Source organism: Propithecus coquereli, unplaced genomic scaffold (assembly GCF_000956105.1).
Source record: "Propithecus coquereli isolate 6110/MARCELLA unplaced genomic scaffold, Pcoq_1.0 Scaffold166, whole genome shotgun sequence".
Lineage (NCBI taxonomy): Eukaryota > Metazoa > Chordata > Mammalia > Primates > Indriidae > Propithecus > Propithecus coquereli.
In genome coordinates, this window is record NW_012141191.1 from 4,137,133 (window position 1) to 4,161,703 (window position 24,571).

Sequence of the window (24,571 nt, forward strand, 5' to 3'; positions counted from 1 at the left end):
ATTCTTCTGCATGGGAGTTTTGTCTCTTTTTCTCCATTTATTTATTTATTCAATCATATATAATATTCATATCAGTATGGACTCTTGGCTACTTCTTCTTTGGGCTGTAATTTAATACTATGTGATGTTATTGCTCAAATTATTCCAGCTGTAGCCATTGATAGCTCTTTAAGTTAGCTCCTATGCCCTCTGACATACCATCATTGTTTTGCTTTTTGAATACCAATTGTCTCTCTCTCTCTCTCTTTTAATAGAGAAGGTTAGGTACCTGTATTTTTGGATAGCTTAAGTATGGAAACACTGAGGAACCAGGCTGAACCTTCTCCCATCCAAGCATTAACCAGGCCCAACCCTGCTTAGCTTCCGAGATCAGATGAGATCGGTTGCGCTCAGGGTGGTATGGCTGTAGACGAGGCTGAACCTTCTAATCCCTAGTAAACACAAAGCTCTGGAATCACTTTACAGTTCATTCAAAAGTTTAAGATTGACCTCACTTACTTCATCATTCATTTACGGAACAAAATTTAGATTCCTTAAGCCATTCCTAGCCCATAACAGGTGTTAGTTTAGGCTGAAAAGTTTGGTTTTGCAGAAGTGGGCTCTCTCTCAAAGGCGGCAATGGTGAAGCACGCTCTCCTAGAACATTAGCCTTTCCAGGGATACCCTCTGACCCCATCTTCATGTTAGACTTTCAAATTAAATCACAGAATAAGTGAAATCATAGAATACATATTCTCTATATGAATATATTCTAGTCACTGTTCTAGATAGTCATACATATTTTCTCATCTCATCCTCACAACGATCTTATTATTCTTTGGTTGTAGATGGGGAGTTTGAGGCCCAGGGAAGTAAGGTAACGTAGCTGGTCAATGGCAGAGCAGCATTCTAATTCAAAAGCCACTATGCTAGGTTACCTGTCCAAACTGAAAATCATGGCTGTGTAATGTTACAATTTCCTCAAAGGAAGCACATTGTGCCAAGTGTGGACAGCTTAAGGCTCAGGCCTGTGCAAAGCCACATGTTTGCCGGTTTGGTTTCGCTCTGTTCATAAGAAAGGGGAGAGAGGGATTATACATGTGTAACAGACTGCTTTTTCCTTCCATGAGGCTCTGTACTTATTGTGATCAAGCAATCTCCTCTTGTGAGTTATTTTAAGAGTATCCCAGAATCCAAGGGTTACAAGGAAACCCAAAGGCATTCTAATTAAAATAAAAAGCCAAGTGCTGTTTCTCTCCTCTCCATGGCAGTCTTCCCAGACAGTTGTTCAGCTCCAGTGAGAGGCTTAGCATTTTCGGAAGTAGCCTATTTCTTCTTTAACCACACTATTAAACTCTTCCTCATACAGAACAATCATTTCTTTGTGACTTTCACACATGATTTTGACTCTTCCCTCTTGGGAAGAATTCTCAGTCTGTGCCCACGTGCCAGCCTCATCAGCTTCCTGGGCTGCACAGGGAGTCAGGTTAGCCCTGGGTCAGGTGCTGCTTATTTTGTGGCAGACCCAATGGAGCACCCTTCACAACAAGGCAACCACAGAACTGAGATGCCAATGTATTCAAAGTTCAATGTATTAATACATGCCCCTGTTCTGAGATAGCTAAGACCGGATGTTTACTCATGATGAATAAATATTAGCTTTTTACTTCCCTTAGGGCTTTACTTCTCTTAATGGCATCATAATCATCCTTTTATAAACCCTTAAGAGACCTTTTAGTCCACTATGTTTGTGTAAAGTGCCTCTCTGGGTGAGCGTGGAACCACGTGAATTTCCAAGTGTCTATCAGATTCAAAGTTCAAAACAAATAAGTCAAGGAAATCTTGGACATGCCTGAGTATAAAAGCAGTCTTGAAGAAGAATGATGACTTACTGGCAAAAGAGAAGGAAGTTTAAAGACTGCCACTGGGGAAGAAAAATGCTATTGATTTCATTTCCTTCTGATATGAATAGCAGGTGCTCAGATGCATTCAGCCGAAAACAAGTTGGGGGAGGGAATAAGTATCTCTACAAACTTCCAGGAGCTCAGAAATAGGAGATATGTATTTATTCAAGTTCTTTCTCCCTTGGGGATCAGATCTTGAGTTTTAATTTAATTTGGCTTGAAGAACTTGACCCATTGAAAGTTACTGTCAGAGCAGGAAGAAAGCACCTGAAATCCCCACCACCTAATACTGAATGTCCACAGTGGTGAAGCACGCAATTGCTGTCGATGAAACTAGCTGAAATGTGGAGTTTTAGGCAATGACCATATAATGAATGCTCCCCGCTGCTCCCATAGCAAAGGTCCCTGAGCAGGGGAAGTGTTAGTCATTGTAATCACTGAACCAAAGCAAACTGTTATTGGCAGGAACATCAAAAGTGTCTTCCTTCCAGAAATAGTCTCAGGGCTGACTTCATGGGTGTGTGACCTGTGCAATTATATGGGTTCCTGTGTTTAAAATGGTCCCTTGCTTAGCTTAAATGCTCTGCTGTTGTCTTCTAGAAATTGATAATAATTTTTGAACAAGAGGCCCCACATTTTTAATTTGCATGAGATCATGCAAATTATGTAGCCAGTTCTGAATGGTTGTTATGCTTTGGAAAGGTCAAGTTGTTATACATAATAATCTAAATCAAATATAAGTTTCTTTCATTGATGCAAAGAGACAAAGGTTCTTTTCAAAAGTAAAAGAAGGGTGGCATTTTAGGTTGAGAAACAAAATTACAAGGTTTTAGAGACTCGAGATCTTAGAAATCATGGTTATTAACAAGCAGACTTTGGACCAAGGTTATTTTATATTGAAATGTTTTAGTTGGGGGAGGGGACAATTTAGAATTGCCTTGAAATTGTATCTATATGTATGTATATATGATACAATTGTGCTGTTAACTACAAATAATTCTCTTATTTACCTGATGAACATTTAAGAAATATTAAGTTAATTATCAGGTGCAATTCTAGGGACCAGAAATGCAAATAGGAATTAAGTCAGCTGCAAGATCAAGTATCACAGAGGACAGTAAACTTGGCCACTGTACCCCTACCCACTGTGATTTTAATACTCTGAGCTCCTGACTCAGTCTAGAGCTGCGGTCCCCAACTCCTGGGCCGAGGACTGATTCTGGTCTTTGGCCTGTCAGGAACTGAGTGGCACAGCAGGAGGTGAGCTGTGGGCAAGTGAGTGAAGCTTCATCTGAATTTACAGCCGCTCCCCATTGCTCGCATCACCACATGAGCTCTGCCTCCTGTCAGATCAGTGGTGGCATTAGGTTCTCGTGGGAACAAAAATCTTACTGTAAACTGGCATGCGAGGGATCTAGGTTGCGCGCTCCTTATGAGAATGTAACACCTGATGATCTGAGGTGAAGCTGAGGCAGTGATCCTAGTGCTGGGGAGCAGCTGCAAATACAGATTATCATTAGCAGAGAGGTTTGACTGCATAATAAATGTAGTGTGCTTGAATCATCCCGAAACCATCCCCCCCACCCTCTGTGGAAAAATTGTCTTCCGTGAAACTGGTCCCTGGTGCCAAAAAGGCTGGGGACCGCTGGTCTAGAGGGACTACATGACTGCCTTCAAATCAAAGAACCATAGGAGAAGAGAAGATAAAGCTAGTATTAAACCTTTAATTTTTCTGTGGCAAATAACAAAAATACATATACATATACCATATAATCGGTCCATTTACAGTCTACAATTCAATGGCTTTTAGCATATTCAGAGTCATACAACTATCATCATAACCAATTTTAGAGTAATTTCATCACCCAGAGAAGAAAATTGTACTCATTCATTAACAGATACTCCATTTTCCCCAAATCCCCCAGCACTAGGTAACTGCTAATTTACTTTCTGTCTCTAAAGATTTGTAGTGACACACTTTTAAGTGGACAACTAAGGATTACTAGAAATCTGAGAAAAGCCACTGTTGTAAAAGAGAAAGAAAATACAGAAAAAGCTAACTGGAGAAAATAGAGGTTATGTAGGGGAAAAAAAATGTCAAGAAACCCCTATATCCCAACTATCATTTATATCCTTGGATAAGTTAGTGTACTTACAAAGTGAAAAAATGGGAAACTACAAAAAGAAATAATAAGGATTAGAAAGAGACTGGGGAAGTAAAACATGATATTAATAGTAGAACTGATTCATTAACAAGGTCGTATGGAAATTTGAGGAAATCTCACAAAAAATAGAGCAAAAACACAGAGATAGGAGATGGAGAAAAAACAACAGAATCATACGCCAGTCCAGTAGCAGCTCCAATTTTCAAATGAAGAGATAAAGAAAGAGAGAAAAGAAAAAACAGAGGCAAAGAAATCAAGAAAATTTCCTGGACCTCAAAAAAAATCCAAAAACTAAAAAACCAAAAAAGGAAAAAAAAAAAAAAAAAGAAAATGTCCTCCATCTGAAGGACCTGAATGTGCAGAATGAAAAGGCCCACTGACTACACTTTGTGATGGATGAAAATAAGACTCACCTCAAGGTGCTTAATCATAAAAAAGAGAAGATCTTTAAACTTTCAGAGATGGGAGAAAAATAGATCACATGCAAAGGATGGGGAAACAGATAACTTTGAATTTCTCGACAACAACCGGGGAGCCTGCAGACCATGGAATAATGTCTTTGAAAACCTAAAGGAAAACTATTTCCAAAATAAAATTTTGGAAATTTTATTTATTTATCCTACTAACCTATTACTACTATTACTAACCCATTACCACTATTACTACTACTAACCTATTACTATTTATTTATCCCACTAACTTATTACTTATGAGTGAGCTTAGCATAAAGGCATTTTCAGACATGTAAGATCTCAAAAAATTTACTTCCCATGATCTTTTTCTCAAAAAGATACTGGAGAAGGTACTTCACAAAAACAAGGGAATATACCAAGAAAAGGAAAATATGGAAATGATGAAGCAGGGGAGCAAACATCAGAGACAAAGTGGGTCCCCAGGACAAAGGTGAAGGAGGTTCCCAGGATGACAGCTGTGCACCAGGCATGGACAGCAGACGAGGCCAGGTCAGAGGCGCTGGGGGTAGACGAGTCAGATGCACAACTCTGATGCAGCATCTGATGCTTCTGAGCTAATCCGATGTGGCGAAGAGCTTGAGATTCGACTAGTAATAAGCATGTAGACAACCAAGGAAATGAAACAAAACAGAACATCATTCATTTTGGGGAAAAATATAAGGAAAAGTAATGAACCTTTACAACAGGGTACAGTTGTGAATAGTATTTATGACATAATAAGGTAAATAATCTAACTAAAATTATGATACAGGTCCACCAGCAGGACAGAGGGGATGAGGAGGGCTAGTGTGAAGGTAGGGTGATAAAAGGGAACTATATCATCCTCTTTCAAAGTGAGATAAAATAATCCAGGAAGTAGCAACTCTATGTATTTTGTTTAGGGAGATGGAGAGAAATAAGCAAATAAATCAGATAAAAAAGGGTGACTGCCTTTCGTGGCGAGGACATGGGGGTGGGGAGCGGACAGGTTGGTGGTGTTGGCTTCCTAAAGCATATCTGTGATAAAAACAAAACCTAGAAAAACATGAAGAGAAGAATGAAGAGAATACAGAATATTTAGTGCCTTAGAAATATGTGTATTATAAAGTGGCATTTGAACTGTGATTCCAATCATATCATGAACTATACCTATCTGAAAAGAGCCAACTGGGGTTTACAAAAGCATCAGTAATTGTATTAAGGGGGTAGGAGGAAGAATAATTGTTTTCTTTCCCAAATTCCCCATATTATAAAGTTCTTGCATAATTTTCATAATCAGGAAGTGAATTCATAAAGCAGAGAAAGTTTATTCTTTATTATAGATTAAAAATTGGCTCACGATTATTCCTATCACTCAAATTTAAGATTTTCCAAGTCATCAAGGAAAGATCCTGGATGGCTGGTGTTTTCCTTCTCATTCTTTTTTCCTTCTGAGTCAATATTGGGAATGCTATGAGCCAACTTCCTAAAAATGATTAATTAATCCAAGGTAATTATTACATTTAGTTTCTCCTGAGTACCATGGATTTCTTATACAGACTTTGCAACACCATAAAAATAACACTTTGCTCTGTCATCAATTCTGATGAAATGAGAAAAAATACCTGTAAGTATCCACAGTTAATACTGCTTAACCCATCGGAAGTTAACCATTTAAAATTTGTGGTGTGAACGTCCACTGTAACCACAGATATAGATGAATAAAATGTGGTGTATATACACAATGGGATACTATTCAGCTCTAAAAACAGTGAAATCATATCTTTTGCAGCAACATGGATAGAACTGGAGGCCATTATCTTAAGTGAAACATCTCAGAAAGACAAACACACATGTTCTTGCTTCCAAGAGGGAGCTAAATAATGTGTACACATGGAAGTAGAGTGTGGAATGAGAGCCAGGGGAGACTCGGAAGGGTGAGGGAGTGGGAGGGAAATGGATGATGAGAAATGACTTACTGAGTACAATGTACATTATTCCAGTGATGGATTCACTAAAAGCCCTCTATGCAATATATCACCACTATGCAATATATCAAAACAAAATTATACTTGTACCCCATCTATTTATACAAATAAAAAAAAGAAAAAAGTGCAAATGGAATACTTAATAAAATTGACCAAATATTGCACTGTAAAGCATATCACGACACATTTTTAAGGATTGAAATAAAAAAAATAAAATCTGTGGTGTGAGACATTTACATTATGACTTTAATATTATATGATTATATGATTCATCATTATGTGATGACTTTTATATTATATTATATTTTATATTAATGTTCAAGAAATGAAAAAAAACAGCTCTGTGCTCTGATTCTTGAGACATCTCACATAACTTTCCAAAGAGCCCAAATAATTATTAAAAATAATTAACAATACTAATGCCTTAGTATACTATTGAATAGGGGAAAAAAGGCAAAAAATCATACCTAGTTCTACAACTACAAAGCCACAAAATCATAAATGCTGCTTTGATGTCTGAATGAGAATGAATACTGAGAAAACTTAAATTTCTCTGACTAAAATTTGCACAAACTTTTCTCTTGCTCTGTTTCAAACCCATTTCCACAGAGTAGGCTTTTAGTTTGTGGTGAAAATGGCCCAGTGGGTGGTATTTTAGCTGGAAGAGTCACTTAAGAAGCAGAAAGTCTGTTTAGTTAAAAAAAAAAAAAATCCTGGCATTTTTCCTTACGATCTGTTTGGCATTATCACTACTGCCTACATAATGGCCATAGTACCCTGTCTTTGCTAATAGAACCCCAAGTTTTGAGTCTGGGTAGTAGATATAGATCAGCAGTGACGGAGTTCAGGACATGTTACCCCAAAATATGGCATGTTGGCATTTGAGAAAACAGGTCATAAAACCTAGGAAGGTCACTCTCTGACCTTCTCCCCTGAAGCAGGCCATGGAAGACTTCTCTGACCTTTCTCTGAAGGGTCATAAGACCCTCATTCCACAGGTGCCCTCCCTATACCTGAAGGAAAGGAAGACACAGAGACACAGTGAAGAATCTGAACAAACAAGACTTGCTTATTTCCCCCCAATTTATTACCATTAGATCATATACCCTCTTTGTCCAATCATACTTTTCCATGAATAGCCACTTCTCAATCAAACCTAGCATAAAAAATACACAGGTTTACATGTTTCTTTGGGTCATTTCTGAAGGCTCCTATGTCATGTAAAACGTTTTTTTTTTTTTTTTTTTTTTTTTGAGACAGAGTCTTACTCCATTGCCCTGGCTAGAGTGCTGTGGTGTCAGTCTAGCTCACAGCAACCTCGAACTCCTGGGCTCAAGCGATCCTCCTGCCTTGGCCTCCTGAGTAGCTGGGACTACAGGTGCACACCATGACGCCCAGCTAATTTTTTCTATTTTTAGTAAAGATGGGGTCTCACTCTTGTTCATACTGGTCTCAAACTCCCGAGCTCAAGTGATCCTCCCACCTTGGCCTCCCAGAGTGCTAGGATTACAGGTGTGAGCCACCATGCCCGGCCGTAAAAGTTACATTAAATAAATTTATATGCTTTTCTCTCGTTAATCTGTCTTTGGTTATAGGGGCCTCAGCCATGAACCTAGTGATGAGTGAGGAGAATAAATCTTTTCCTCTCCTATAGTAGTCTCAGGGAAGGGAGGTCTCTTCCCAGCCTCCTTTGCAGCTAGAGGTGGTTGTGTGATACACTTCTGGCATGAGCTATTAAGAGGATGCAGATGGGGCCACAACTGGGCAAACCCCAATAAAAGAACAGAGCCTGCAATGTGAAATTTCCCCTCCCCACCCTTTTTATTTTCTTTGCTCTTTCTATTTCCTTCCTGCAGTAGTCCCTGGAGTGAGGACGTGATGTCTGAAGCCATGGCAGCCATCTTGTAACCACAGGGAAACACATGAGAGAAGCAAAAACCAAAAAGTAAAGGATGGCAAAGCAGACAGATGGAAAGACCTTGGATCCTTGAGCGTGTCACTGGGTAGCTGTACCCACCCTGGATGGTATATATCTTCGCACTTTATGTTAAATAAATGACAAATATCCTTTATTCTATTTTAAGCCAGTGCTTCTCCACCTTTTGTAGTGTCATGACATTCATAGCATATGATAACAATTATATTGCCCTCTGGGGAATGAGGAGGAGACTGCTGGTACCTGAGGTGAATTATCCTGGGGAGCTTCAGCTAGGACCCCTCACCACCCTGAAGACTGAGGGGATAAGTGTCTCTGCTCATCTATCTGTGGCTTACCCGTGGGCCACATCATAACATTTGGAAAGTTCTAGTTCAAGCCATGCTTACCAATTACTTGGCTGAAAGCATTTCTTACTGAAACTTGGGCTCACTTCTGCTTGTTAATGCAAAGTGACAAGATATATAAGATATCCTATACATTCTCCAGCAACATATAAATATGCAACGTTGATCTAAGCCTAAATCATATCGTATGAGTCCACTCATGAACTATTTGCTATTTAACTTATGTTATTTTTTTATCAGTTATGGGGCCACTTTCTGATTGACCATGGTCACATTTTATGAAACTCAAATCTAGGAATGTTTTCAAATGATGCATTTGAGAGTGTATTCATAACGATTGAAGAATTACAGATTTTAGAGGAAAAAAAAGTTTCCTTTTATCTAGAAGTTCATTTCAGGGGTCAAGTTATTATGTTTTTAATACGGTCTTAGGTTTGGGCACACAATACTCTTGGCAATAATTGATTTTTCTATGATCCTGTCATTTATGTTTCTAAGAAAGTCCCTTTTATTAACTCCACCAGTGCTTACACCTTACAGGTTTGATGGGTGTATTAAATAAAATAATACCTATGAAGTTCTTGGCAGACTACATGGTATAGCGTATGCATTCAATGAATGGTTCTTAGGCTTACCATAAACAAAAATGTACATTAATTAATGGTAGTCATCACTCAACAGTTTTAAAAAATTATCTTCCAGATTGACATCTAAAAGCATCTATAAGCATTATTAGATAAGTGCTATAAAACTACAAAGCTCTCACCACTTCCCAGAATTCATGTAATTATTTCAGTCTGAGGCCAGCTCTCAGGTGACCTTCCTTCCTGTTTTGGCAAAGAAGTGCCATGCTCAGGTTACATCTGAGAACTGTGTATTCTTCAACAAAAATATCCAGTTCCCTAGTTTTCCAGCGATCACACTGAGAAGGCTTTATGTGGGAGCCCCTGGTTTCTATGTCACTGAGGCAAAGGAAATGGAATTTTAATTCTGTCATCACCACAGAATGACATGGGATGAATGACAACCAGGAACAAACTGGGGAGCTCTGCTCTCTCTCACAGCCCCTGGGTTGATGAGTTCATGCACCTGTTTGCACTTGAAAAGTCAGATGTAGTCATTACGTTACAAAAATTGACAGAAGCAAGTGATCAATACACATCTTCCTGGAATTAAACTCTTTATAAAATGACATTGTCACTTTTGAAATCCTTTCTTGGTTTGACCAAACATAAGCACTCTTGCTTTGTGGCAGGCATCATAGACAGCGCCAGGCAAGTCGTCTTTCCCAACTCTGTCCTCTCAACTCACTTTGTGTAGGTCTTTCATTGAACTGAATACCACCAGCTTTCCATTGTATCTATTTATGCAAATATTATAGTTTCTCAAGAGCTAGGATTTTCCACCTTTTCCATCCTCTCTAGCATTTTATAAATGTTTGGGGATATAGAATTAAAGTATGGGGCAAGAGGCCCAGCAGGAGTGGGGCAGGAACCATGCCTGATGGGAGACTGCTGGGGATGAAGAGACATAGAGGCTGTCAATGGGATTGCATTCGTTTGTGAGCACCAAGGAGATACCTCTGGGGCTGACAGGTGTACTTGGAAAGTGCTTGACAGGGGACTTGGCATCTACCACAGCAGGTGGGGCAAGTGCTAGTGAAATTTGGGTATTTGACTGTAATCCCATTTCTTCCCACATGGAGGGTAGCCCTGGTGCAGCTCTGGTGACATGGAGAAGTGTAACTTGGCATAGCCACTGTTGGTCCTATCAACATTTTTCACTAGTCCTTCTCCTATGTGGGGCTTGCCTGTACAGCGTGATGGCATTAGGAAGGACTGAAATGCTTCCTGATTTACTGCCTTGTGATGAGATACCAATCAAAGAACTCTTTGCAAAGTAGCCTTTTAAACTCATTCACACCCCATCAGAAACATAGTGATTATGGATTAACCCATTATGGATTATTTTGAATGAGATTGCCCTGAACAAGGAGTCAGGAAGTGTAGGTCTTAGCTCCAATTCTACTATTAAGTTATGTCGCAAACCTTGGAAATCTTCATGCAGCAACTCTCTTGGCCTCTCTCAATTTATAGACAAAGAAACCAAGGCAAATGGCACATATACCATCTAATTTTACTGACAAATCCAACTCTCTATAATTATAATAAAAGGTTTAAAAAGGACATAAACCTATAAAAGGGTGGCAGATGGGAAGAGGCTAACAGAAGCAAAATTTTGGAGTCTAGAAGGCACATGAGCAACTTCCTGCAAACTAAAGAGAGATAAAACTTAACCTACTACTGGGAAAGCAAAGAAATATATAGCCGGGCAATACCCTGCCCCATTGCAAGACAAGATTGGAAGGTTTCATTTTCATTTCCTTTGAGGAAGATAGGATATGTGGACCCAGGGACACCAGAAGCAGTTGAGGGAAAAGAGAGAAGAAGTGAATATGTGTATACTGGATGCTGAGACATCCAGCTCTCTTTACTGCCAGAGGTTCCAGAAAGCTGACAGCCAGGCCTTTCCCCTCCAGACAAGAAACCGGAAGCATCTTCTGCAGGGAATCTGACCAGCTCAACAGCTTGTTCGTCAACAAGCCTTGCTCAGGTGCCTAAGTTTCCAGTCAGCTCTTTAGTCTCCCAGTCAAACTTTGACAAGGCAAACAAGGATTTCTAAAAATCTGAAGAAAACTCCCAGTATGAAAGACGCAGACTAAAATAAAAAGAAAAAGGCAACCTGAATGAAAATGGAGACCAGAAAGGGAGAAGAGATAAAAATCAGAGCAAAGAAAACAACATGATCCTAATATCCTCAGAAAGAAAAGAGAAGAAATTACAACCACGAAATAAGAAAAGACTGCTAAAAAATGTAATCTCAGCAAACAAAAAAAAAGAATTCTTAGAAAATATGGTAACGAAAATTAAAAACTCAGTGGAAGGATTAGGAGATGCCATGGAGGAAATCTCTCAGGAAATAGAACAGAAAGATAAATACATGGAAATGAAGAGAGAAAAGGAGAGAAAATTGGAGGACAAATCCGGGAGATTCCATATGCATGAAAAGAATTACAGAAAGAAGAAAGAAAACATACATGAGGAAATAAAAAAATAGTTAAGAAAACTTCCTCAAACTCAAAACACGAGTTTGCAGACTGAACAGACCCTCTGAGAGCTCAGCACGTTGGCTAGAAATAGACCCACAAGAGGCTACATCAGAGTGAAATATTGGGACGCTGGGAAAAAACTGAAGACATTACAAGTTTCTGGAAAGAAAATACAGCCATATACAGAAGATTGGGACTCAGAGCAGGACTGGATTTTTCAGTGGTAACTGGAAACTAGAAGACAATGAAGCAGAACCTCCACAATTTTGAAAAAAAACCAAGATTTACAAAACCTGGAATTCTATACCAGCTAACCTATCAATCAAGTATTGGGGTTAGAAAAAAGTCTTAGACATGCAAGATCTCAAATATTTTGCTCTCTGTGAATTCTTTTCATACCGGAGGATGCTAGAGATTCTTCTGGAAGACATGAGGGCATAAACCAAGAAAGAGAAAGATACAGGATATGACAAACAAGGGAACCAGTACAGACAGGAGGTGACTGGGATCCCTGAAATGATGGAGCAGGGAGACCCCGAAGTAACATGTGTGCATCAAGCCCCAAAAGGCAGCCAGTCCAGACTGGAGCAGGTCAGAAGGCTCTGGGGGAAACTTCTGCAAGACAATGAAATGAACAGACTTAGTGCATCTAAGGGATTTTGGAAACAATGAAGACGATTAGTGGAGAGCTTAGGGTTCCATTAAAGAAAAATACACAGAAAACTAAGCAAACAAAAGAACAAGGCAACTGTTTATAACAAGGAAAACAAAAAGGTGCCTAGGAAGGGAAAACTAGGAGAATATATCATAATATTCAGCATAATAACATACTGAATATTGATCCGAGCACAATCACATGTAACTCTCCTGGGAGACTGCAAGGGTGCAGGGGGTGAGGGTTGGAGAGTGTGTGTCTGCGGTAGGTGTGGGCTGGAGAAAAGATAGTTAAATCTTCACTTCTGTACTGGGCAGTTATTAGCTAATGCCTAAACCCAAACGATCAAGAAACAGCAATGGAAGCCTATTATTTAGAGAAATGGAATTATAATAATCGCCAAAGGAATTAGCTCAGAGAGTCGAAATTGCATATGGGGACAATAAAGTAGAGGGGGAGGTGGTAAGGGACCTGTTCTTTTCCTAACAAAATTTATATAACTACTTGACTGTTAAACTCTGTGCATGTAGTTTTGATATAAAAATAATTTATTTATTTATACATTTTTAAATAAATTAAATTTTCTAATAAATAAAAAGTCTGGATGACATGATGGCTAAAGCCCCCTTCCATTTCCAAAGCTTCGTGATTCTTTTAGGGCCAGTTTTGCTACTGGGATTGGAGAAGCAGGAGGGTGGGTAGGCGAAAGGCAAAGAAGGAAACACTTGACCTGTTTCCTAACTGAGCTTTGACCTGGCCTTGGAACGCCTGGCCTCTCCTCTGTCACGACTCGGCGACCACACAGAACATGGCAGGTGAGGGCAGTTGGGATTATTAGGGCAAACCAGACACACTCGCATGTAAATAGAATGTAAAAACACGTTTCCAGGCCGGGCACAGTGGCTCACGCCTGTAATCCTAGCACTCTGGGAGGCTGAGGCGGGCGGATCGTTTGAGCTCAGGAGTTCGAAACCAGCCTGAGCAAGAGCGAGACCCCGTCTCTACTAAAAATAGAAAGAAATTAATTGGAAAACTAAAACTATATAGAAAAAATTAGCCGGGCATGGTGGTGCATGCCTGTAGTCCCAGCTACTCGGGAGGCTGAGGCAGTAGGATCGCTTGAGCCCAGGAGTTTGAGGTTGCTGTGAGCTAGGCTGACGCCACGGCACTCTAGCCCAGGCAACAGAGTGAGACTCTGTCTCAAAAAAAAAAAAAATAAAAAAAAAAAAAATAAATAAAAACACGTTTCCCCAGAGGAAGTGCTTACATACTCAGAGGCATTCTTCCAGTGTGATGAGAAACAATGAAAGAAAAAACAGGGAAACGCTCTCATTTTTTTTTTTTTCCAAGTAGCCATCAGTAGGATGACATTTGCATTTCAGCCAAATCCTTCATTGAGAAATCAAGTCTGGTCATTTTTAAGTTCTTTTGTGACCTTCCAAACACTAATTTTTATTATAGCTGGTCAGAAAACTAATGAGATCCTTTATATCATTATATATTTCATCTTTATTACTTTATCCTTGAAAACAGGCTATTAAATAATTACATTTGGATTAATATTATTCTGAATGAGAATTTAGCATTGCCTCCCAACTCCCTCATCACACTTGCCTAATTCTCCTGACACCCATCACCATCAGGAGCTAAAAGCCAAAGGCGGCTGTGGCAGAGGCTTTGTTCTGCCTGTGGGGCGGCTGGGCCAGTTCATTCTGTGAAGTTAATGAGTCCTCAGCAGCAGCTTACGTTTGTGGACTTCCCTGGTGAAATTCTTTCCCCCAAAGATCAACAAATCATCTAATTTACGGGAGATAAAGCTGGCTACTGTGGAGACAATTCCAAAGATAACAGAAGGATTAAACAGAGGATGTTGAGGATCAACTTTCTACTTGCCTTGGAAGAAATTGTGTTTGTGACTCTTCCTGTATATGTGAGATATAGCAGAGAAACAAAAGGAAACTTGGGATTCTGGCAGAGCCCTCAACAAGAGGGCCCCTGGATGGAGGAGAAATGGCCGGAGTTGGTAACGTGAGCCTGGAAGAAATTCACTTATTACAGATCTCAGGCCCTGGCAGTCACCGCTACTTTGTATGTGACATAAGAGCTAGACTAAAGGCAACAGCTCAGGTGAAAATGCAATGGGTGGGCCAAAAGGGAACGTCTCCAAGAGAGGCCCAGGTGGGGAAGGCAGGTGAATCGATGCAGACAAGCCCACGGGAAGGGTGCTGCCCTGGGTGAGGCCACTCGGCCAGGAGCTGTCCGGGGTGAGAAGCTAACTTGCACAAGGCTGCTCAACCAAAAGGTGGCCAAACCAAACGGACAGAGCGAAATGGTCAGGATTGAGAGGGGGACTTCTCAGGCCCTAGAAGGACCAAACCGACTTTTAAGCAGAGAAGGAGGGTCAGTGAAGCCCAGGGCATCTAGAGGCGACTCTGTTTGGCTGCAGAATCAAGGATCTCTGTAGACGCAGGGAGGTCAAGAATAGCTGCTGAGCAGAAATGTAGTTTGGCCTCAGGTCAGAGGAACTGGGCTGGGAAGCAGGTTTGGGGCCGGTTGGAACATTTTCTAGAGGTGTCGCTAACCTCAAATACGTTGAAGGCAAGGGTACTTTTGCTTAGGGCCTGTCCAGGCACGTCTGAGGTACGAGAAAGGAACTGAGGTCCTGTTCTCCTTAACTGTATAATCTGAAAACACACCCACTTTGCTATGGTCTTGATTTTTGGCATTGCATGTTATGTCCTCTTAATTACTTGAAGGAGCCCCACTGTGTCTCAGCTGATCCACAAGGCATTGTTTCACTACTCAAGGACAGAGAGAGGAGTTTATTTCCAAAGAACTTTTTTCATACACCCTCGTGTCCATCAGAATTCCTTGAGGAACTTGCTAAAATGCAGATTTCAGGGCCCTATTTCTAGATGGAGGTACCTTGATGTAGGAACTAACCACATTGTAAAGCATTTCTCCAAAGGATCAATGGAGGAGGGCAGAGAATTGGGCAGGGTCTGCAGAGATACATCCACCACCAGCGAGCCATTCCTCCAGAGATGTAGCACTAGGGCTTGAAGTCAAGGGAAATACATATGCGGTGTTTTGGTACCGGAACTGAGAGGCAGAGAATGCATAAATTGCAAATTAGGATAACCAAAGGCTGGCCAATAGTCTCCCACCTTTTTGTTGGCAATATGATTTATCCATAAATTAGATCCACCTTAGTAATACACAAAAAGCACCAAGAAATATTACCATGTACCGGTTCCTCAAAAACTGTGAGTGTTCTTTGAATTAATGCTGAACCCTATTCTTCATAAAATGTCAGATATCTGAAAAATTCACTTCAATTTCCTGCCCATGCAGAAATACATGAGGGATCATTTGAACAGCTAATCACTTCTGAAGTAATTCTATAATCTGTCAAAAAAAGAAAAAAAGCTGGTAAAATCCAGGTGCAGACTAATGTGGTTTAGCTTTGCTTCTAAAACTAAGTGTTTTAGAAGAAACATTTTCTTCTAAAATGTTTTTAGAAGAACATGCTTTTCTTCTTCTTTTTCTTTCTGGGGGTGGGGAGGGGAAACTAAACTAACAGACATATTATGAAACTTCTCTCAGGTTCCAATTTTCTCTGCATGTGCCCCAGTCACAACCTGAGGGAGAGGTGGCACCACTCGTGGGTTCACAGGTATTGCCAGCATGCCTGCAACGGTCCTAATTCCTACAACGAGATGTCCTTCTTTTGAGAGGCTGAGGAACAAAGGAGGTCTTTCCTTCAGGATCCTGGGGAGGGTTATTCTCTGAACACGTGCCATCCTTTGCTTGATGACTTAGTTTCCTGATACTGGGAAAAAGTTGACTAAATCCTTCCCTTCACTAAGAAGATTGGACATGACACCATATTTTCCCCCAACTCTGTGTGTTTGCTCCAGACTGAATTAGATTCAGCCAATGAGAGAGGACAGGGTGGCGGGTTCACAAACTAGGTTTTGGTAACAAAGTACAAGTGTTTTATGAGGACATGGCTGATGGCCATCCTGCACCCAAACTGTGTCCACTGCCTTATCAGGGGGCATTTCACCTGGGTTCCTCAGGCTTACAAACCTCTTTGAGGAATTCTTGAGCTAAAAAACCTTTTTTATCTATCCCACGTGTCTGGAAGTAGCTAAGCCATTTCTATGATTTACAACCAGCACAGTACCAGGGAATGTGTTATTGACTGTCAGACAGACTTGTTGGTAAACACTGGAATCTCTCATTGCACAGATCATTAAGAAAAAATTATGGCTACTTTACACAGTACTATGTTACATTGGCATGTTAATAAATTGGTTCTATGATTCCTTTTGTGAGTCTAAATGGATTCCTGTCCTTGCACGCACACTTTACCTTTGTAAAGCTTTGATCTTTGCAATTATTATTATTATTATTTTAAGATCTTACAGCTATCTAGTTTTTGCTCCATGTATTGTGGCTGTTACTTAATCCTGTCTCAACTCCACTTTGCAATGCTGGGGCTGAGAGTGGGCAAACTACATCCCACAGGCTCCTTGGCCAGGCCCTGCCAGGCGAGACACTGCAGGAGACGGACGCGAAGGTGGGAAGAGGACAGAAGCCTCTGGCCCTCTTCTCTCTCATTTTTCTCTCTTTCACCTTTGGGCAGTGTCTTGGAGGCAGCTGTGTTCCTGCCACTAGCCCAGCTCTTTAGGTGGCATCCCCCTCTACTGTCCCTTCTCCTAAAGCAGCAGCAGGTCCCCAGGTGGGAGCCCTTCTTTGAGAGTCTAAGTTCTGGTAAGTGCTGGAAGTTGCTTCCTGAGGTTATTTACCTGGGTTCCTGTAACTCCCCTCCTCACTCTTCCAGCCTGCTCACACTCTGTAACCAATTCCCTTTGAAATTCCAAGTGTGTTTTCCATTTCCTCGAATGGACTCTGTCTAACAAAGTACTCTATGATGGCTTTTTGCCCAACACATATATCTTGTCCCTTACAGTGTGACTTAGGGGAAGCTGCAAGGTATCTCAGATCACTTGATTATTTTAACAAATGCTTCGATGGTGCTACGTTCCAGGAGGTATTATAAGTGCTTTCCAATTGTTATTTCATTTAATCTTTATAACAACACTTTGGGGGCAGTAGCAGAATAATTCACATTTTACAAATGAGGAAACTGAGGTATAAAAAGTTCAAGTCACTTGCCCAATGTTAGATGGCGAGCAGTGGCAGTTCCGGGGTTAGTGTGCTAAGTGACGATTTAGAATGATGAAAGAGCATGAGAAACACCTGGGGTGGTGGGGTAAGAAGGTCCGTCTGCAAGGCAGCAGTGTCCAGATTAAGAAGCAAAAAAGTACATAGTGTGAAGAGGTCAGATACAACATTCGGCATCAACAAGAGCATCATCCTACGAGGGGCTGTAGAGCCCTGGACTGTGTCTACATACAGCAGGTAGCTGTGCTGTCCCCAGCAGACACTGCAGATGTGCTCTGTCCCTCCCTTGAGGGTAGTAGGGTTAGAAAACTGGAACCACTAGGAAGTTCTTGCAACCAACGTTCTTCTCCCTTCGTTTTGTAAGGAATAAAGGTTCCTGATAACCTTGCTATGTCGACAAAAAATACAGGGATTTCTAAATCCGGCAGAAACATATCTAACAAAAGTCTCTTCTCAATGATTATGTAGTGATTTCAAGTCTACCTGGAGAGCTGAAAATAACAATTTGAGGAGACAGCTATTTTAGGCTTCTTATAAATTTAAATTAATGTTACATTTTTAAAGTGTTTGAACATTCTATCTCTAACATCTTTGGCGATGAAAATCCTCACTCCAAATCACATGGAAAAAAAAAGGCAAAACAGATGAGGAAGAAGAGAACTTGTATGGATATCACCAAATTTCCATTAAAAGCATCATATAAAAATATATTCTATATCAGTATTGGGGGTGAAAGTCATGGCTCTACTTTTTAGCCATGTGGCCCTGGGAAAGTTACCTAATGTTGCTAAACATCAATTTCCTCATCTGTAGACTGGAGATGATAAATATAATAACCTTACAAAGCTGCTGTGAGAATTAAATGTCTCAATACAAGTAAAGGGCTTAACATGGCCTTTAATAAGGTCCAATAATTAGCTAATATTATAATTGTTATTATTAATAGTATTAGATTATTACTGATAGTTTGAAGCATGACTCAATATTATGATAGAAAAGTTGCCACCGCAGTGCTATTTTTAATAAGCAAAATTTGCCAATGACTTGCTGAACGAACACCACAGGTAGACATTAACATAAGCCCAACACTTTGCCTTACTAGAAATGCTTTAGTTATTAAGTAGCCCCCCCTAAAAAAAGTACACTCAATTTATATCTCTTTTAAAAGAGCAGACTTTTTACTAGGAAAAAAAATCAAGTATCAAAAATTCAGAACTTATGCCATGCACTTAGAACTTCAACATAAACTTCATTGCACAGACTTACTGTAGTTAATTTTGTCACAAACTCTGACTCTGTGGACTGAATCTCATGCTTCCAAAAGCGTTTGCAAATATCAAACATTGTTATGCAAGAAATTATAAAATGAAGATTTATACCATTGTGGTTTAAGCTGTACTGAACTAAATCTGTGGAATGCATTGTGAACTGTAAAAGCGAATTATCAATAAAGCATATAGACAAAAAAAAAAAATTCAGAACTTAAATCCCGCTATTTGACTGGGAAGCAAGTGCTCATGACAGTTTCTTATTATTCCTATGATCTGCCTGCTCTAACACAAGACTGTACAGTGGAACTTGAAAATATGTACTCTCAATTGGCAGGTTAAATATATGCTTTTAAGATGATACTATTTTTTTCTTTGCTTCTTAGTCAAGTTTTGTAGTACACTTTAAAAAAAAAGAATGGATCACTACTGGAGCTTTTGAAGTTAGAAAGAATAATTCTTTAAAAAGAGGGCTAATTCTAAGAGACAGCAGCTTCTCACTGCAGTATATAATTGAGGTGTGGGGACGTGCAGGTGCTAATCAATACCTTGCAAAGTTAAGGATTCTAAAAAGACTGACAGAATGACAACTGCTAGTTGACATATTTACAGCTTATTTTAGAACAGATTTGTACAGCATAGTGTCAAAATGGGAAAACAGACCATTTGGCCTGAACAGAAAAATGACTCATAGATAAAGAAAGAGAAAAATCTCACATGTAAAATATCACATCAATAGTCAATACATTTTCTTCTTCTTTTTAATGCATTTTCTTTCTAGGCTATCTGGATTAGGTTTTAAAACTCAGTAGCTCAGATGAGATTTAGAATAGTATCTATTTAGTGCCTCAAGAAATGCCACATAGGACTAGGAGGGCTTTAAAGGAAAATAGGAGAATTTTTTTCAGTTTGCTGATGAAGTTTCCTAATTGAATAGGGTTGTGCGTGGTGGCTCATGAGAAGTAGGATACTAACTCCGAGGAGTTCTCGTGCCATTATTTCTCTCTAGCACCTTCCATGCCTCTTTTCCTTATGATCGATTCCCCTAAGTCAGTGATTAAGATCTGAGGTCTGTGTTTTGGCTTCTCATACACATCAAGGCCAAATGCAGAAATGCTTCCACAAGCCGGCAGGCGACAGCACAGATGGATGAAGCGGAGGGTGGTGACCTGGAGGGTCCGGGATTTTCCCCGCAGCTGATAGATGCCAGGAGGAAATAGAGCCCATTGGTGCCAAAGCAACTGATTTTTCTCCAAAAGAATCTTGGTACTTTAGAGAAGTTGCTTGGTTTTTAAATGTTGGCTCATTTTAAAAACATTCTGGGCCCACTGAAATGATTTTCTCTGGGTCGTATCCCATTGGCAGGCACTGGCTTGACTGTGGCCCCCTGTGCGGCTCTGCTGGTGGCCCAGTTTCGAGGTGTGTTCCAGGATGGATTTCCTGGTGCCAGCCCGGGGCCCACTCCTCCTGCCTTTCCACAGACTTTGTGAGCCCCAGTGCCCTACATTAAATCCCTTTCTGCTTAAGATGACGTGGTTTCTGGTTCTTGCAACCGAACCCTGACTGATAGCTAAATATATCAAATTGCAACTTGGAGGTACAATGCCTCAAAGATTTATTTAAAATAACTCACTTGTTTTAAATAAATATTTCAAAGAAAGGGAAAAACGTAGGTAGATTAATTTTTTATGTCTCCTCTCCAAATCTGTATGCTACCCAGTATCAGCATAAATAAAGGTACCAAGAATTACAGCACAGCTCTGGGAGCATGCAGAAGAAGCTTCCAGGCTGGCAGGGAAGGATGGGAGTCAGGAAGAGGCAGTGCCAGACCCCAAGGAAACCTTATGAATACCCACGGGTTTAATAACTCTGGCCAAGAGACTGGATACTTGACAACAACCACTGCTGCCACCAAAAAACAAAAAAATACTTTTATTTCTGTGCTGAAAATTTCAGTAAATGTTTTCAGAGCACATCCAATTATACAATAACCACAGTAGCAAACTGTAAGAAACCACCACAGCTTTGCATGAGAATTGTTCTTGACCTTGCTAAGCACTTCCTGTGATTTTCCACCTATCTTTTGAGCTGCTATTTATATCCGAGAGCAAAAGAACTTTATGTGGGCCCATGTGTTCAGCTGCGCCACACAGATAGAAAAGACTGTTGCTTGACTAATTCACATATCAAATTTAAACATTCAAGGTGCATATTAATATTAGGTATTACATAGTCATTTAAATCACTTTAAATTTCTCCAGTGCAAGGAAGCTAACCAAATCAAATGACTTTTATATAGTTCAGGTGAGTTAATTGATTTATAATATAGCCTTATTTGTTGGTCCTTATAGCTGAACAATCCAAACCCAGGCCCTGCTAAGATCTGTAGCTCACCCTGCAACTCGTTCCATTTTTCTGGACCTAGAGTGGCTGCCTAATCTTTCAACTAGCTGAGAAAGGAGGGAACAGCAACAAGAAAGAGTTACTAGAGCAGGTTCAACAACTAAACTTTAACTTGCCGAAAGACCAAGCTCACCTCTACAGATGTTAAAAATATGTTAAAAAATATGTTAAAAATAAATCTACAATGTTGACTCCTCTTTCTGGAAGTAAATCAAACTTTTAGTCCGAAGGTGGAAAATGACTTACAGTATAAGAAACACTTTACCTGCATAAATCTGATCTTGATTCTTGACAGCTGGATTTCAACAAGAACTAGTTTAACATTTAATTGTTAATTATTGAGATAATTATTGAAAGCCAATACCTATTAGTCCCTCTCTTGGAATTAAAGTTAGTTATAAAACTATATATTAAATATATAAAAACAGACAACAAAGCAGTGAATTCCATAGACAACGTTGTGATCTCTTTGTAAAGATGTCATTTTCTATCACTAGAACCAATGTTCAAGAATATTTTGTTTAAATATTTTCAAGTAAAAAATTATTGCTTTACCTAGGAAATTTCAATAAATTGCCCCAATATTTAAACCCACATTAAAACTTGGAGCGTCACTGTATTAGCTTCCTATTGTTGCCATAACAAATTATCAGCTTGGTGGCTTAAAACAATACAAATTTATTTTCTTACAGCTCTGGAGGTGAGAAGTCCTAACATTCAAGCTGTGGGCAGGACTGTGTTCCTTTGTGGAGGCTCTGGGGGGAACACATTTTCTTGCCTGTTCAGCTTCTGGAGGCTGCCTGAATTCCTTGGTTCATGGCACCTTCCTCCATTTCAAAGCCAACAGAGTAGTATCTTCAAATTCTTCTGCCCCCCTGACCCCTGCTTCCGGTGGCACATCTTCTCTGACTTTGACCCTTCCGTCTTTCTCTTATGAGGACTCTGTGATTACCTTGGATCTGTCTGGATAATTCAGGATACTCTTCCCACCTCAGTATACTTAATGTAAGCACATCCACAGAGTCTCTTTGCCATATAAGGTGACATATTCACAGGTTCCAGGAACTAGGATGTGGACAGCTTTCGGGGGTGGGGGGGACATTATTCTGTTTAGCATGGTCACTAAGGTCAAACACATCTATCAAAAAGAACATTAAAATGTCTTTGCAGCTATCTGTTTAATATTAACCAAGAGTACTTGCTTTAAAAAATCCATTGCTAAGAAATTCCTAAAATAAAAACGATGAAAGATTTGTCTTCTTCCACAGAGCCAAGTATACAATTTCTACATGACATAATGATTAACTGCAAAGAAAAAAACATGAGGGTTTTTTTTTTTTTTTCTCAAATGTACTTTTGCCACAGCAAAAATCAAGCATGTTCTCTCTCTCTCCTACTCACCAGGCAGGTGACAGGCACATCCTGGTTGTTAGAGACAACATGTTCTCATTCAGAGATACTGGTTTAGGCCAGATAGTGACGTGGTAACAGGCTGATTGGTAATTTGATCGTGCTAAGTATTACCTGTTGGAATAAAGTGTAGTCCTGTCGTGTGGATAATGTTCATTGACATACAAGGAAGAAGATGAAATTGTGGTCGCCAAGGAAGCAGCTTCAAACAGTGACGGGGTGCTGGGCACCAGGTCTGGCCTGTGTCGGGATCCCAGGGCTGGGGAATGAAAGCAACACATACCCTCTCAAATCTCAGCAATAAATGTGGCTTTGGTATCCATCATCATTTAAATGAGTCAAAGCATTCATTTTACATATCACACTGCAAATTAAATTATGAATTAATTGCACTCTTCTGAACTACAGCAGAAATGTAAAATAGCTCCTTGCAAACAGGTTAAAGAGAACGGAAATTGCATTAATTTACAAAATGGCTTATGGAAATGGCATTATGAATGTTCTTTTAAAAACCTAATAAAGTGATTTACTATTTCAAAAGATGGCATAAAAAACTCCTAGGAACTTAAGGAGATAATTCGACAGAGATTAAAAGGATGACTGGCAAATGGATAAACAAAGAATGAACCTGCTTTACCCTGCCTGTGATATGCACATGACTATGAGTCTCAGTTTACAATTAAGGACTTGGACTTTTCAAGAGCCAGGAAACAAATACTTTGACAGACTAACAGCCAGCTATTCCTTAACCCTGTTTGAGCCCACACGTTGTTTTTTCTTTTTCATCTTTTTGAGACACAGTCTTGCTCTGTCGCCTCCGCTAGAGTACAGTGGCATCATCATAGTTCACTGCAACCTCAAACTCCTGGGCTCAAGGGATCCTCCTGCCTCAGCCTCCCAAGTAGCTGGGACCATAGGCACACACCACTATGCTGGCTAATTTTTTCTATTTTTTGGTAGAGACGGGGTCTCACTCTTGCTGGGACTGGTCTTGAACTCTTGACCTCAAGAGATCCTCCCCACTGGGCCTCTCAGAGTGCTACATATTTTTGAACATTATCCAGGGCTCTTCTTGCATATTTTAACAACAAGGCTGCCTTTAAAAAATGAGAAACTTTTCTTTAAAATTTAGGGGCCCACAAAAATACTCTTGCAAGAGCCCACTCTTGTCAGGAAAGAGGAATGTTCAAGACTGAACAGTGACGCATGCCTATCTCTCTGGAGCCTGCATGGATTCTTTTTCATCTTTCTCCCAAACTGAACAAAAACAGATGATAATAAACACAACATAAACCTAAGGTGTTTCTGGTATTCCTTTATGGACACAACAATTCAAAATTAGGTATTTTCTATGGAATGGACTATGACCCCCATAGGCATTATTACGTGAGTGTGAAGTTTTAGATTTTGGATTTGAAGGGTATACATGGTGGGGTGGGGAGAGGCATGGAGGGAAACTGAGGCAAGCACAGGAAGGGCTGGACTCTGGTCTGGGAAACTGAACAACACATTGGGATGGTGGAGCTCTGTCTCTGATACAAGTCAAAAGAAAACTGTAGTGATGGATATCATATAAAATCGCGAATAACCAAAGTACTCAACATTCAAAAATAGAAAGGCTTCGATTTAATATGACACTTGGCTTGTAATCTTCAATGTACTTGATCTCAACTTCTCATTAAATACAGAGAAAATATGAAAACTCTCCAAAACACTGAAAACTGGGTCGGAAAAATAATCTGACATCAGGTTTCAATAAATTGCCACTAATTATAAGGCAGAT

At 39.9% G+C, this 24,571-nt stretch overlaps 1 protein-coding gene across 2 annotated transcripts in view; it reads right to left on the reverse strand.

Moving 5' to 3' along the window:
• The window catches only part of PIP5K1B (phosphatidylinositol-4-phosphate 5-kinase, type I, beta), a 297,381-nt gene that overhangs the window by 36,036 nt on the left and 236,774 nt on the right, over positions 1 to 24,571 (reverse strand). For both annotated transcript variants that reach the window (XM_012641625.1, XM_012641624.1), the window contains one exon: positions 22,903 to 23,047. In XM_012641625.1, coding sequence (XP_012497079.1) covers positions 22,903 to 23,047 — 145 coding nt within the window. The remainder of the gene's footprint in view (positions 1 to 22,902; positions 23,048 to 24,571) is intronic.